General features: G+C 42.6%; 2 protein-coding genes across 2 annotated transcripts in view; both read right to left on the bottom strand.

Annotated features, from left to right (window-relative positions):
* Window positions 1-14,197, bottom strand: part of LOC131420905 (peroxisomal succinyl-coenzyme A thioesterase-like) — a 202,085-nt gene that overhangs the window by 99,831 nt on the left and 88,057 nt on the right. The window lies entirely within an intron of this gene.
* Window positions 8,648-12,000, bottom strand: LOC131420906 (peroxisomal succinyl-coenzyme A thioesterase-like). Its single transcript, XM_058567301.1, is given in 4 exon segments — window positions 8,648-8,778; window positions 8,781-9,258; window positions 10,083-10,285; window positions 11,544-12,000. Coding segments are annotated over 4 exon segments (1,263 nt in total). The 3' UTR covers window positions 8,648-8,653.

Genomic DNA, 14,197 nt, shown 5'->3' with positions numbered 1-14,197 from the left:
ACTGAAGTGATACTGGCTTTTAGATTGTCTCTCAACTCACCACTCTCAGTAATTGCTTCATTTTATGGTTTGTATTATTGTTAGTCATTCTGGTAAAATATTAGATTTTGCTTCACTTTTTCATAAAAATAGTTATCCAAAGAACCAAGCATTTGTATTTTTAAGAATGGCAAAGATTCTTCTCATTAAGTGGAAACAAATAGTAAGGGAAAACATTTCCTGCTTTATACTTGTTATCCGCTTCCTAGCTTTTATGGCCCCCTGGGAGGCATAGTCGAACACTGGTTGGCATTCCATTATATTATCTCTTTATGTAAAAGAATCCCAGAGGAGGCCAAGCCAAGACAGGAGCTCACTTGTCTTCTCTCTTTGTAGCCATGCTTATCTTGGATAAGATTCCTAGGGGACAGTAAGTGAGATCACCAGGAATTCCACTGTTACCACCTGGAACATACAACTTTTTCTTCCTTGGATGGTTTCTTGCACCCCAACTGGGCTGAGATTTGTTGTCAGAAAGCTGCTTCATTGGACTTTCATATATTCAGAGGGTGGCTGCCTATCAGTCATACATATTCCATGTGTCACCATCATTAGGATGGCAGTCAATAAGGATACACCCTCTCTAGATGGATGATCCAACCTCTGAAGTAACTAAAATATCCAACCTCAAGTCTCATTTCCCCAGTCAAAAGTATCTGAGAAGCTAGTCATTGGGTTTCCCATCTGATTAGCATCACTGCTTGAAATCTAAAACACAGATGGCAGTGCTTAGTGGCATATACCCTCCTGAAGAGATGGTGGTTTGCCCCAGTAGCATGGAACATGGGCACTTGCTCAATTATAGGCCACTCCTGAATGATATCTCTTATCCAGCTGCACTTTTTCCTCTGGCTTCACCGGGAAAAGACAAACAGAATGGCATCACTACTTGATGGACTGTGAGGCAAGTGTGGCCTTTTAGAAGGCATGAAATTCTGATTTTAGCTTATCTTCTCTCTGATCCACAAGTTTAGCTTTTTCCTTGTGCTTTTGATGTCATATCTAATAAAACATATTTTATTGATTCTTCTGCAATTTGCTCTTTTTTACTCAATTTTTCCTGAGATTCATCTATTTTAGTTGTTGGGTCAGTGTAGTTCATAAATTTTCACTACTTTATCATATTACATCTTATGAACAGTCCACAACTTATTTATCCGTTCTACTGTTAATAGACATTTTGATAGTTTCCAGATTTTTTTCAGTACAAACAATGCTGCTATGAATATTCTTGTTTTTGTCTCCTGGTACATATTTAAGAGATTCTCAAGGATGGTCTACAGACCCCTGGGAAAAGGTGAAAACCGTCTTAATAATAGTACTAGGACGATATTTGCTTATTTCACTGTGTTGACATGTGCACTGATGTTGTGAAAGGTAAAATTTCTGCTGCTTTAGCATTAATAAAGTCAGTGTCACCAAACTGCACAACTAGTATTTGTATTCCTCAACAGCACGCACTAGCAGGGGGAAAAAATGCCAGTTTCAGTTAGGGATTCCTTCATGAAGCAGTAAAATTATTAGTTTTGTTAAATCTTCCCCTTGAGCACACATCTTTTTAATACTGTTTGACAAGTTGAGAAGTACACAGAATGCACTTTTGCTGTAACTGAAGGATGAGAGTTATCTTGAGTAAAAGCACTTATGGGAGTGAGTTGTGAGCTGAACCTGCCAGTGTTTGATAGAACACCAATTTACTTGAAAGGATGATTACAAACTATGGTCATTAAGGCTTGGGTATTTGGCAGACATTTTTCCAAAAGTGAACTTAGTGAGCCTGCTGCTTCAAAGAAAACAATTTTGTCATTAGTGATAAAATTTGAACTTCCAAGAGAAAATCTGAATTTAGGACAACCTGTGTCCACCACTGTGGACACACAGCATCCTGATACTTGGACTTTTTCTTTTAATGAGATCAGTGGTGGATATTAACTAATGTGAGTTTTTGATGTTGTATAGTGAAATATGTCAATACATCAATTCAGGATTCAGCAAATGCTCTCAGGAAACAGGCTGGATGCAGGGCTCTTCTTACCCTGTATTCCCACCTTTACTCAGTTTCTGACCTGAGAATTTCTTTTCTTTCTTGTCAGGTCATCAAATGCTTTTAGAAGATATTTTATCCAGGAGTTTTTGTTGTTTTCAGTGGGAGAAGTGATTCAGGTACCTAGCCCAGAAAAGAAAGCCCATCCATTTTTACATATCAGTATTTAATGTATACATATTTTGAATTTAATTTTGTTAGTCTAAATTCATGCTGTAATATAAATATAAAATCAACAATCCTCTTACAACCCAGCTTTTTGTTATCAGTCACCTTCCAGTTTTCTGGTTGTTGATTCCCTCATTTATATTTCCAGCCCTCATGTCTCCTCTGACATTCAGACTTGTAGCTCTGACTGCCTACGTGGCACCTTCACTTGGATGTCCACTAGGCACTCAAACTTAACATGACAGAAATTGAAATCTTGATTTTTCTCCCCACATCTGCTCTCTCCACAGCATTCTTTGTCTCAGTAAATGGCACCACTATTCATCCATTTGCTTAGGGAATAACAAACTTGGAGTCATTCTTGTCTGCTCTTTTTCTGTCCCACATTCTACTCATCAGCAAACTCTGATGCTCTACCTTGGAATGTGTCCTGCATCTGACCATTTTCATCATCTGCACTGCTCCCACTCGAGTCTAAGATGGTCATCTCTCCTCTGGATGACTACAGTAGCCTCCTAGTTAGCCTTCGCTGCATCAGTGCTAACACTGCCTACAGTGGATTCTCCATAGAGTAGCCAGGACGATACTTTTAAAGCTTAATTTAGATCATGTCTCTTCCCTATTTTCAGCTCCCCAGTGGCATCTCATAACACTTATGCCCTGGCTACCTCTGTGACCTCATTTTCTACTCCTCTTCCCCTCAGCTGTTTGGCTGAAGACGAAGCACCCGCTTTCACTGTAGTTCTTGGCCTTCACCGTTCCCTCAGCCTGAAGCTCGATTCACTCCTTCATCCTCAATCAGGTCTCTGCTCAAAGACCACCTATTCCAAGGTGCCTTCCCTGACCAGCCTATTTAAAATATCACCTCCCTCCTCATGCTCAAATCTTAGTCTGCTTTTTTGCTTCATAGCATTTATCATTTATTTTCTGATTCACAACTAGAATAAATGCTCCTTGACTTTGTTATCTTTGTTCATCTTTGCCCGGAACTTAGAACTCTGCCTGCCACATAGTACACTTTCAGTAAATATTTGTTGAATGAAGTTGAGTGACTGAGCCAACAGCAGAAAAGAGAATAAGAGCTTTTCTGTGATCTTTGGAGTTCTTTTCAACAAGGTACTCAGCAGATTTATTTCACCTTGACAAAGTGAAACCTGTATTATTTTATTTTATTTTTTTGTGAGGAAGATCAGCCCTGAGCTAACATCCATGCCAATCCTCCTCTTTTTTTTTCTCTTTTTCTCCCCAAAGCCCCAGTAGATAGTTGTATGTCATAGTTGCACATCCTTCTAGTTGCTGTATGTGGGACACGGCCTCAGCATGGCCGGACAAGCGGTGCATCAGTGCGCGCCCGGGACCCGAACTCGGGCTGCCAGTAGCGGAGTGCACGCACTTAACCGCTAAGCCATGGGGCCAGCCCCGAAACCTGTATTATTAATACCTCGTCTGAATCAATTTTGAATATACATAGGCGATACAGAACTTAAACAATTGGTTAAACTGACTTTAATTTTCAGTGAGATTTTATTTCATTATTTATCAATCATCAATTCTTAGAACAAGGTTTAAACATAGCAATTCTCTTATCTTATACATTTACTTTATATCCTGCATGTGTACCTACTGTCACTTGAGGTTAAGGTGCCTATTTTTTATTCTCTGACAGGAAATTCATACTATGTATGATCTAATACGTCTTTGTAGAGCACAGAATTGAACATGCTAGGAAAATCAACCTTATTTGTTGTCCTTTATTGGAATATATACCCCATTTACATTTAATGTAATTACTAGTCTATTTGAGTTTAAGTCTACAACTTTATAATTTAATTTCTATCCTAATTGTTCTACATGATTTTTTTCTCTTTTTGATTTTTAAAAATTATTCCATTTGCATCCTCTTATAGCTTATTGTAATACATCTCTTTTGGTTAATTAACATCTAATATAAATCAATATTTTTACCACTTTCTGAAAAATGCAGTGATGTTGGAGCACTTCAACTCCATTTACCCCCTTCCTATATATGCTCTTTAATTCTGACTATTATAAACTACACAATACATCATTTGTAAATATATATTTAGATTTATCTACTTATTGAAACTTTTCATTATATTCCATTTTTTCCTTCATCTCCATGCTTTCCCCTAGAATCATTTTCCTTCTGCTTGAAGAATACTCTTTAGTTTTTCCATTATTGCAGGCATGCTATATTAATTCTCTCAATTTCTGTTTTTCTGAAAATGACTTTATTTTGATGTTATCAAATTTTTTCAGTAAACTTTATGAAGAATAAATAATTTCATATTGAATGATCTATTTTGCTAGAATAGGCTGCTAGGTTGTCAGACATTTTCTCTCAACACTTTGAGGATATCATTCCAATACATTCTGGTTTCCATTATTGGTGTTGAGAAGTCCGATGTTAGACCTACTGTTGCCTCTTGAAGGTTATCTTTTTTCTGTAGCTGCTGGTAAGGTTTTTATCTTTGTCTTTCTGTACAGGAGTGTTCCATTGCCTGTTGCTGCATAACAAACAGTTCGGTGGAGAGATTGCATTTTCCAAAGATGACTGCAACAACAATCCCATCTTACTTGCTCTTCTAGAACCTTGCCATTCCCCTATCAGGAGACAGAGTCTGTATCCACTTTCCTTCCACCTGAGGTCTTTGTGTCTGCCTCAACCAACAGAGTACAGCTAAAGTGGTGCTATGTGAATTCCAAAGCTAGGTCATAAAAAATGCCATATATTTATGCCTTCCTTTCTTGGGACATTCATTCTTGAAACCCAGATATTGTGCTGTCAGGAAGCTCCAGCAGCCTGTGGAGAAATCCATGCACATAGGAATCACAGCTGGATTCAGGACTGGGTGGCAGGTGGAAGCTAGAAGGGCTTCAAGGAGACTGTTAGAGAAAGCCTAAAGGGCCCCATAGAGGCTATACGTGAGGGCTTAAAGGAAAGCAATAAAAATTTATTGAAAGCTAGAGGCAACACAGACACCTGCAGTTATGGGAAAAATGGAAAATACACCTAATGAATTCAATGATCTAGCTAAGGTGACTTCCCAACAGAGTATTGAGAGTGCCACCTGGCTGCTTCTTGCTGCCTATCACAAAAGCAAGAGGAAGAGGTGAGCTAAGAATGAACTCTTAAGTATGAAGGAACCAACACTTGCCAAGTTTGACAACAATACTGTTTCTCATTTCCAGCCTCTCCAAATGGCAAATTATTCTTTAATTAAGACAGGATCTCAGACCAAAGTCAAATCCAGGGTGAGTCTGAAGGAGATCCTTTGTAAAGACCTCAGAAAGATTCAAGGTAGTGATTCATAGACTACTTCAGACTGAAAAAAGGGCCTCTAAAGAGTTTAAGGTGTGCCTAATAGATCCTGTCTATCAAAGGATGGAGCTTCTGGGAGTCCTAAGGGTGTTGTCCTGCAGCATCCTCTCAGGGAGCCCAAGGTAGAGAAGTTCTTATCTCAAACAGATTTGTAGTGTGTATTTTGTCTAATAGAGTGAACTTCACTAAGGTTTTTGGAAAATTCACATAGCTCTCAAGAGAATTGTTCTGGTGGGAGCACTACAAGCTTGAACTAAGAGAGAGAGTGCAAAACAAAAAGAGACATTTGGATTGGTAATGTTTGTCATATGGGAAACAGATTGAAGAGGCTTTTAGTTGCTAATTCAGTTTTCTTATGGAAAAAAAGGTTTCAACCCAGAGAGTGGAATCAAGACTACAGACAACAACTCACAGAGAGTAAACCGAGCATTAATGAAAGAATAAGCAACATGTTCTAGATGGATTTCATAATTGCTAGGAGCCAGTGACTGTTGTATGCATCCCATTTTCCCCGTTTTTAAACAGGAATATCAATGAGTTATCTTCTACCTATCCCACCATTGTATTCTAGATATGTGTGTGAGAATAGTTAACTTGTTTCTTTAGTTCACAGGTCTTCAGATTGAGAAGAATGATACTCAAGGAGCTATACCCAAGACACTGTACCTGAGAAGCCTGGATCTGATGTAGATGATGTAGTCTTACACCTTGAGCCTGAGTGTGATACCATAATGAAATGAGACTTTAAGGGGCCTTGAAAGAATGGTGGGTATATTTCACATGTGAGAGGAATGTGAACATTGTGGCCAGAAGGCAGATTTTCCAGATGCTTTCAGTGTTTCCCATTCCATATGCTCTTCTAGAACCTTGCCCCTTTCCTTTCAAGAGGTAGACTCTATGTTCTCCTTGACTTTGGGTCAATCTTTATGACTGCCTTGATCAATAGAGTATGGCAAGAGTGATGCTACATAGCCTCCAAGACTAGGTCGAAAGAATGCCATGGAATTCTGCCTTGCTTTCTTGAGATGCTCCCTCTTGGAACCCAGGCCAAGTAGCCACTGAAAAGGCCCATATGGAGAAAAACTGAGACCCACTGCTAACCTGCAGGCCTGCCTGAGTTCCCAGATGATACCAGTACCACCCTCCCTGCCATGTGAGTGATCATCTTGAAAGTAGATCCTCCAACTCTCATTAGAACTGCCCCAGCCAATGCCACTTGGAACAGAGGTGAGCCATTCCTACTGAGTCCTGCCCAATTTACAGTCTCTTGAGAAAAATAAATGGTTGTTTTAAGCGACTATGTTTTGGTGTGGTTTGTTACCCAGTAACAGATAATGCAACACATACCAAAACATAGTCCCATAAAACAACAGTCATTTATTTTGCTCACAAATCCACAATTTGGACAAGGCTTCACAGGGACACCTCATCTCTGTTTGAGGATACTGGGAAGATTCAAATGGCTGGAGGCTAGAATCACCCGGAGATTTTTTCACTCAACTATCTGGTACCTGAGCTGAGATGACTCAAAGGCTTAGCTCATTTGGGACTACCACAGGGAGGGCCTACAGTTGTCCTCTCCATGTGTTTTGGGCTTCCTCATAGCATTATAGCTTCAACATAGTCAAACTTCTTACGTGGTGGCTCAAGGCTCCAAGAACAAGTGTTCCCAGCACTCAAGGTAGGATCTTCATGGCCTTTTATGACCTAGCCTCTGAAGTAACACACCATCAATTCTGCTTGACTCTACTGATTGAAGCAGTCATAAGCCTATTCAGATTAGAGGGGAGGTGACGTAGATCTCCCACTTCTTGGTGCGAGAAATATCAGTGAATTTATGGCTATTTTATAAAACTGCCACAAACGATATTTCTGTGATGTGTTAAATATGGTTTTCTTTATATTTATCTTGCTTGAGGTTTATAGTTTTTATGGACTGAATGGTTGTGTCTCTTCCTCCCCAATTCATATATTGAAGCCCTAACCCCCAAAGTGATGGTATTTGAAGGTGGCACCTTGGGAGTTAATTAGGCTTAAATGAAGTCATGAGAGTGAGGCCCCCATGATCAATTAGTGTCCTTACAAAAAAGGAAGAAATGCCAGAGCTCTCTCTTTCTCCTCCATGTGAGGACACAGGGAGAAGGCAGCTGTCTGTAACGCAGGAAGAGGTGCTCACCAGGAACTCAATCTGTTGGAACCTGGTCTTGGATTTCCCAGCTTCCAGAACTGTGAGAAATACATGTCTACTGTTTAAGCCACCCAGACTATGGTATTTTGTTATAGCAGCCTGAGCTGACTAAGACAGTGTGCTTCTTGAAAATGTTTCTTGATGTCTTTGACAGTTTTGGAAAATTCTCAGCTATTATCTCTTCAAATATACTTACACAATGTCTTGTAGCCCTGATGTCAAGGAAAGTGAGGAATGATGCCTCAAAGGATGTCACACTATGATATTCCAAAGTCTATTCTTCAATCCAGGAGCAAGAAGGAAAATAGATCGTAGTCACTCACCCTTGGAACAGAGTTTAGACTTAACTGTTCTAGAGACAGATGCCTCTTTCTTTACCCAAACTACTCCTCCCAGAGGATTATTATCTGATCTCCAGGAGAAAAAGGTCATTCTGGCTTTCCTAATATCAACACTTCTCTGTACACTTTTGGCCAAGCAAAATTCTACCCTGCTACCAGTAGTTGAGCCAGTAGCAACATTGGATGGCCATTCTCCCCAGTGATGGAAAAGTAACCCAGTATTTGTTCAGCTTTAAATTTCATTTATGGTTCAAAGTGTTTAGTAAAAACTCTAGAAGAACACACAAATTTTAACAGCTGGGATGCTTTTTACTTTTTGTGTTGTATACCTCTAATTGAATCTTCTACTATAGGCATGTGTTACAATAGTAAAATTAATGAAAAAGTAACATTCAAAAATGTTACCGAAATACATCATTAATATCAATGACATGACTGTAATGTTATTCAGGGAAAAAATGATTCACATTCAAATTATTAAACACTAGAATCTCACCTTGAATCTCTCATGTAAACAACAGACCAATGCATTACAATTTGGGGGAAGCTCTCTTCTGGGTACCTCCAAGATATTTGCAGAAGAAGGTTAGAATTTGGTTCCAAGCATCTACGTGGGCCTTAGAATGAGCCCTGGGCTCCCCACCCCAGAGCACAGTTTTTTCAGTAATTTCTGCAGGGAAGCTGGGCACAGGGGGAAGTAAGGAGACTCAATGTAATGCCCAGTCCCAGGGTAAGAGATAATCTGGGGTTTTTCCTTTCCATGGGCCTGTAACCGTTCAGACGCTATTTGGGCATAGAACTCACTCCTCCAGTTATGGTTATCCTGACCAATGATGAAGAGGATGGGCCCCTGGCCCTTCTCTATTGGAATCATGCTGGGGTTCTCACACCCTCCTACAATATCATTGCATATATCCACAATGTCCAGGAGGCCTGAGAAAGCTACCTTGATTCTCCTCAGATCAGCTCCCAATGGTGGGATGCATGTCTGCTTGTAGCATATGTCTATGTTTCCACTGAACCAAGATCCATTGATGGAAACTGTGGCTGAGATGTTCTTCAAAAATGAGGCCATGGAGAGACAAATATTTGCTCCTAAAGAAATGCCCAGCAGCCCAATGCCTGGGCCTTTAACCTGGAAGAAAAGAAAGGAGAGCAGTCAAGGGTCAAGAACCTACTCAATAGCAAAATGTTTTTCTAAAGGCAACTAGAGATGCTGCCAACTTTAATTTGTGACTTGGTCATAAGAGAATCAACCTCAGCTGACAGTTTCTTCCCACGTAAAGAATGTCTGGCCAAACACATGGCAAACTAATCTTCAGGTCACTGGAAAATTTGAGAATTGGTTACAAACATTCCAGAGAATCATCCACTAGAGAACGCTGAGTCATAGAGCCTGTCAAATTCAGGGCCTCATTCAGGTGGGCATGATCAAAGTCTCAATGTGGCTGGGTATGCCACTAGTGGAACCAAGTTCTGTTCCATAAGTGAATCATTCATCAGACCCCATCTAAAAATATGGGCAAATGATTAACTTTATAGAAACAAAGTAAGACTTCAGAGTCCAATTCAGTAGTTCTTAGCTTCTGAATTAGGGGGGCAAGTTCTGTCTGATCAAAATCTCAGAACATACTCTGATGTCAGCAAATTAAAGATAAAAAACAAGCATGCAAAGCTAATAAATCAGAAGCTCCATTTGCAGAACAAAAGGAATTTTAATATTACTAAATAATTCCTTTAAATAAAATATCACATGGATTTTATGATTAATTCTGCATTATTAATCCATCTGATAGAGAAAGTGGAAACAGGCACCCAAAGCCAAGGAAGTCTCCAAAAGAATCTCTGTGAGAGAAGAGTAGAGCAGCATCAGTGCACCTGGCACAAGTGAGTGCAGAGCAACAACCTCTCTGGAGATATTTCTAGAGAGAATGATACAATAAAGGACATCAGGAGAACCTGGGGGTGTTGCAGCATGTAGCACAGGGCTTCTTCAAAGTAGTCCAGGTGTATGCCCTCCAGTTTCTTGGGGAGATCTTCAAAGTCATAATAAGCCAGAGCCAACGTGGCAAAGCCATGGCCGGCCAGAAGGCTGGCTCGATACTCCAACAGGCCCCCTCCAACACCAAAGATGTCAATGATTCCTGGGAAAGGGCCAGGTCCTAGAGAGGGGAGTAGTATTGAGAAAAGGCATTACACAATTCAAAGCATTTGCTTTCATTTTAGAGATCTAAATTATTTAGTGGGTTCCTGTGAATCAAAGGAAAGAAAACAGCTCCCTGAGTCACTATTGAAAAAAGGATAAAAGTTCCCTGGGGGCAGGAAAATCTACAGTGTACATTCTCATTGGTGAGTTTACTTCCCCACCCCCATGAGATTCTGTGATAAATTCTCTGAATGGTTCGAAGAATCCTTAGGTGTAAAAGAGAGTAACAAAGTCTTTCCTTAATGACTACATCATGGAAGGAGGAATTGCACTTTTTAGTGCAGATTCACGGTGTTCTGTGAGGGGATTGGACACAGAATTAAGAATCTTGAAACAAAGCTTTATGAGGTGTAGCATCAACCCTTGGCTTTTACTTTATTTATTTATTTATTTATTTATTTATTTATTTATTTATTTAAGATTGGCCCTGTGCTAACATCTGTTGCCAATCTTCCTCTTTTTCTTTTTTCTCCCAAAAGCCCCAGTACATAGTTGAGTATCATAGTTGTAGAGTTGTAGCTATTCTCTGTGGGATGTGGCCTCAATATGGCTTGGTGACCAGTGAGTAGGTCCTCACCCAGGATCGGAACCAGTGAACCCTTGGCCATCCAAGTGGAAGGGGCGAATTTAACCGATACACCACCTGACCGGCCCCTACTCTTGGCTTTTTTATGTGCTATTTCAGTTGTTTATTTACTGAGAAGCAAGAAAAAGAAATACCCAGAGATGGCTTTAGGTGAGGAAGGCAGTGAAGTCTGAAGTGTGATCTGTGGTAGAGGAACATGAAGAAGTGCAGAAGGGGCCCAGTGTACCCAGGACACTAGAGAAGGGCGACATGACAATAGCTTCCTTGACTGTCATTATTTTGCATACGACTGGTCAGGCCGATAGCTGTAGAGATCTGTAGGGTAGTTATCAATAGCAAAGTGGACAACGTATCTACTGACCCTGATCCTTTTGTTTTTTTAACTGCAGAATTACAGTACCCACCTGACTGGGGTGTATAGATACTAAATAAGACAATACAAGCAAAATGCATAGCACAGAGACTAACATACCAAAATCCTCTCCGTATTTCGGTTGGGCGGCCACTGATTAGTCAATGTCAGCTTCTGTGACCTTGCTCCGGAGCCAGACTGCCCCGAGGCAGTAGTACCACAAACCCCTGGCGGCCTAGGGCACAGGCTCGCGCGCCCCCAGCAGAGCGGGCTCGCCTGGCGGCAGGAAGAGCGTGGCGCGCACCCGGCCCGCGCGCACCGGCTCCCGCCGCACCCCGGGCCCCAGGAAGTCGCGCTCGTGCACCGCCCGGCCCAGCAGCTGCCCGGCCTCGGGCTCGTGGCCATCGAGCACCTCCAGCTCCACGGCCAAGGGTGTCTGCACGTCCCGCTTCACCAGCCGCAGCAGGGGCTTCTCGGGCTCCAGGGCCCAGAGGAGCCCCACGGGCTCGAGCCCCGCGAAGCTGCCGCCCAGCGCGGGCGCGCGCTCCAGGTCGAGTTAGCCCGCGGCGTCGGCGCGGTAGCGCGCGTGGGCCCGGAAGAGCGCGCCCTTCTCGTCGCGCAGGGACGCGCGCAGCGTGACCGGCTGCTCCGGGGCCAGGGCGCGCACGGCGATGCGCACGGGCTCGTCCCAGAGGCAGCGGCCTGCGGGCTCCAGGATCACCGTTGCCGCCATGCTGGCCGCGCGTTGTACCCGCGGGACCTGGAGCGGGGAAGCCGCAGGCCGAGTCCAGTCACAGCCCGCGGAGAGCGCGCCAGAAGGCCTGAGCGGGTCAGGTGTCCTCTAGGCTCTGGGAGTGGTCGGTGGCTGAGCCGCCCCTAGAGGAGTATGAGTGCCTCAGACCCGTGGACCAGGCGCCGGGGTTCTTCTGAGGTAAAATCCCCTGTGGTTCTCCTGGCCCGGGGCGGGGCGCGCGTGGGCGTCCTGAGGTTCTGGCTGTGGCGCGGAGCCCGCCCCTTAGGAAGCTTCTCTGCCTCAAACCGGTCTCACTTGTTGGAGTGCAACTTGTTGGGTAATCGATTCCTGGTGAAACCAGAGCTGAATGAGGTTAGGTGGAATTCCAAGAATTACGGTTCCTCTATGGAAAAGGGCAACTCTTTTCCTTTTTTTCCCTTACTTTTATTGAGTTATGACGTACATACTAAAGAGTGCATAAATCCTAAATGTACAGTTCAATGAAATTTCACAACCTGTCCATACCCGCATAACCAAACACACAGATCCGGAAACATCATGACCAGCAGTCCAGAAGCCACCCTCATTTCTGCTTCAGGCACTTTCCCTTTCCCCAAAGGTACTCAATCCTGATTCCAAGAAAACAGGTTAGCTTTACCTGGCTGCATTTTATGTGAATGAATACTTCAGTGTGTCTTCTTTAGTGTATTTCTGCTTTCGCTCAACAGTTATGCTTGTGAGATTCATCGATATTATTGGGTGTACTTGTAGATCACCAGCAGGGGCGCCTACAGTTCATAGGGGTTTGGTGATGGCAACACCACAGACTGGAGCGCATGTAGTTTGGAACCACACACCTTGCAGCAGAAAGAGGAATGCTGCAGGACCCAAATGCAAGCACACTATCTGATGAGGAGAAAATAAAGGGAAGGTGGACACAATATTTTGAAGATATGTACGGAAGACGCAAAAGGATGACAGATTCCTTTGAAGAAGATTCCCATGAAGAAGAACCTGTAATTTTAGTGAGGTGAAAGTTCCCTGAAAGTACTGGGAAGACACAAGCGCCAGGGGTAGATGGGATATTGACAGAATTGTTTCAAGCTACAGAGACTGAATCTGTCAAAAGCTTAACAAAAATATGCCAACAAATATGGAAAACGAAATAATGGCCTACAGACTAGAAACGCTCAATATATATCATAATCTCCAAGAAAGGAGATGCCAAGGAATACAGTATCCATAAGACCGTTGCTCTAATTTCCCATACAAGTAAAGTCAACTGAAGGTGCTGCAACAAAGGCTTTTACCACATATGGAGCAAGAAATGCCTGCTGTCCAAGTTGGATTTTGAAAAAGGAGAGGCACACGAGATCTAATTGTGATTATTCTTTGGCTACTGGAGTGCTCCAAAGAATTTCAGAAGGTTTGTCTATGTTTTATAGACTACAGTAAAGCCTTTCCGTGGGTCATGAAAAGCTATGGCTGCTCTAAAAGAAATGGATGTGCCTCATGACTTGATTGTCCTGATGCATAACCTATATTGTGGACAAGAAGCCACTGTCAGGACAGAATATGGAGAGAAAAAGGTTTCCTATAGGCAAAGGTGTCAGACAAGGGTGCATTTTATCTCCCTATCTGTTTAATCTGTTCGCAGAACACATCATTCAAGAAACTATGCTAGAGAGGAGAAATGAAGATGGCGGCGTAGGCAGAATCTGAACTCACCTCCTCCCACGGACACAGCCAATTTACAACTACTCATGGAAAAATTACCCCTGAGAGAGAACTGAAAACTGGATAAGAGGAGCTCCTGCACCAAACGACAATCCTAATTGAGGTGGAAGAGACAGAAATTCCCTTCTGGAGAAAAAAAAATGCCACCTTCGCAAGCCGCAGCACTTCATGGCCGCACGGGAGCAGCCCAGAGGTACGCAGCCCTCCCTGGAGGAGTGGGGCCCTGAGCTGGGGAGTGCCCTGCTGTAGGCATTTTTTGGACCCAGCACAGTCGAGACAAGTGGCATAATATCTGACTTTGCTTGCGACTAAAACATTGGGGGGGTACCCCCAGAAAAGCTGGTTCACAAAGAAATTAAAACCGACTCTTAAAGGGCCCACACAGAAATTCACCCGTTTCAGAAAACAACCTAAAATCACCAGAAAGACAGGTGCACAGTGCTTTGGTGAAAAGAGACTC

Source organism: Diceros bicornis, chromosome 24 (assembly GCF_020826845.1).
Source record: "Diceros bicornis minor isolate mBicDic1 chromosome 24, mDicBic1.mat.cur, whole genome shotgun sequence".
In the NCBI taxonomy this organism is placed as follows: Eukaryota; Metazoa; Chordata; class Mammalia; order Perissodactyla; family Rhinocerotidae; genus Diceros; species Diceros bicornis.
This window is presented reverse-complemented; position numbering and strand designations above follow the sequence as displayed.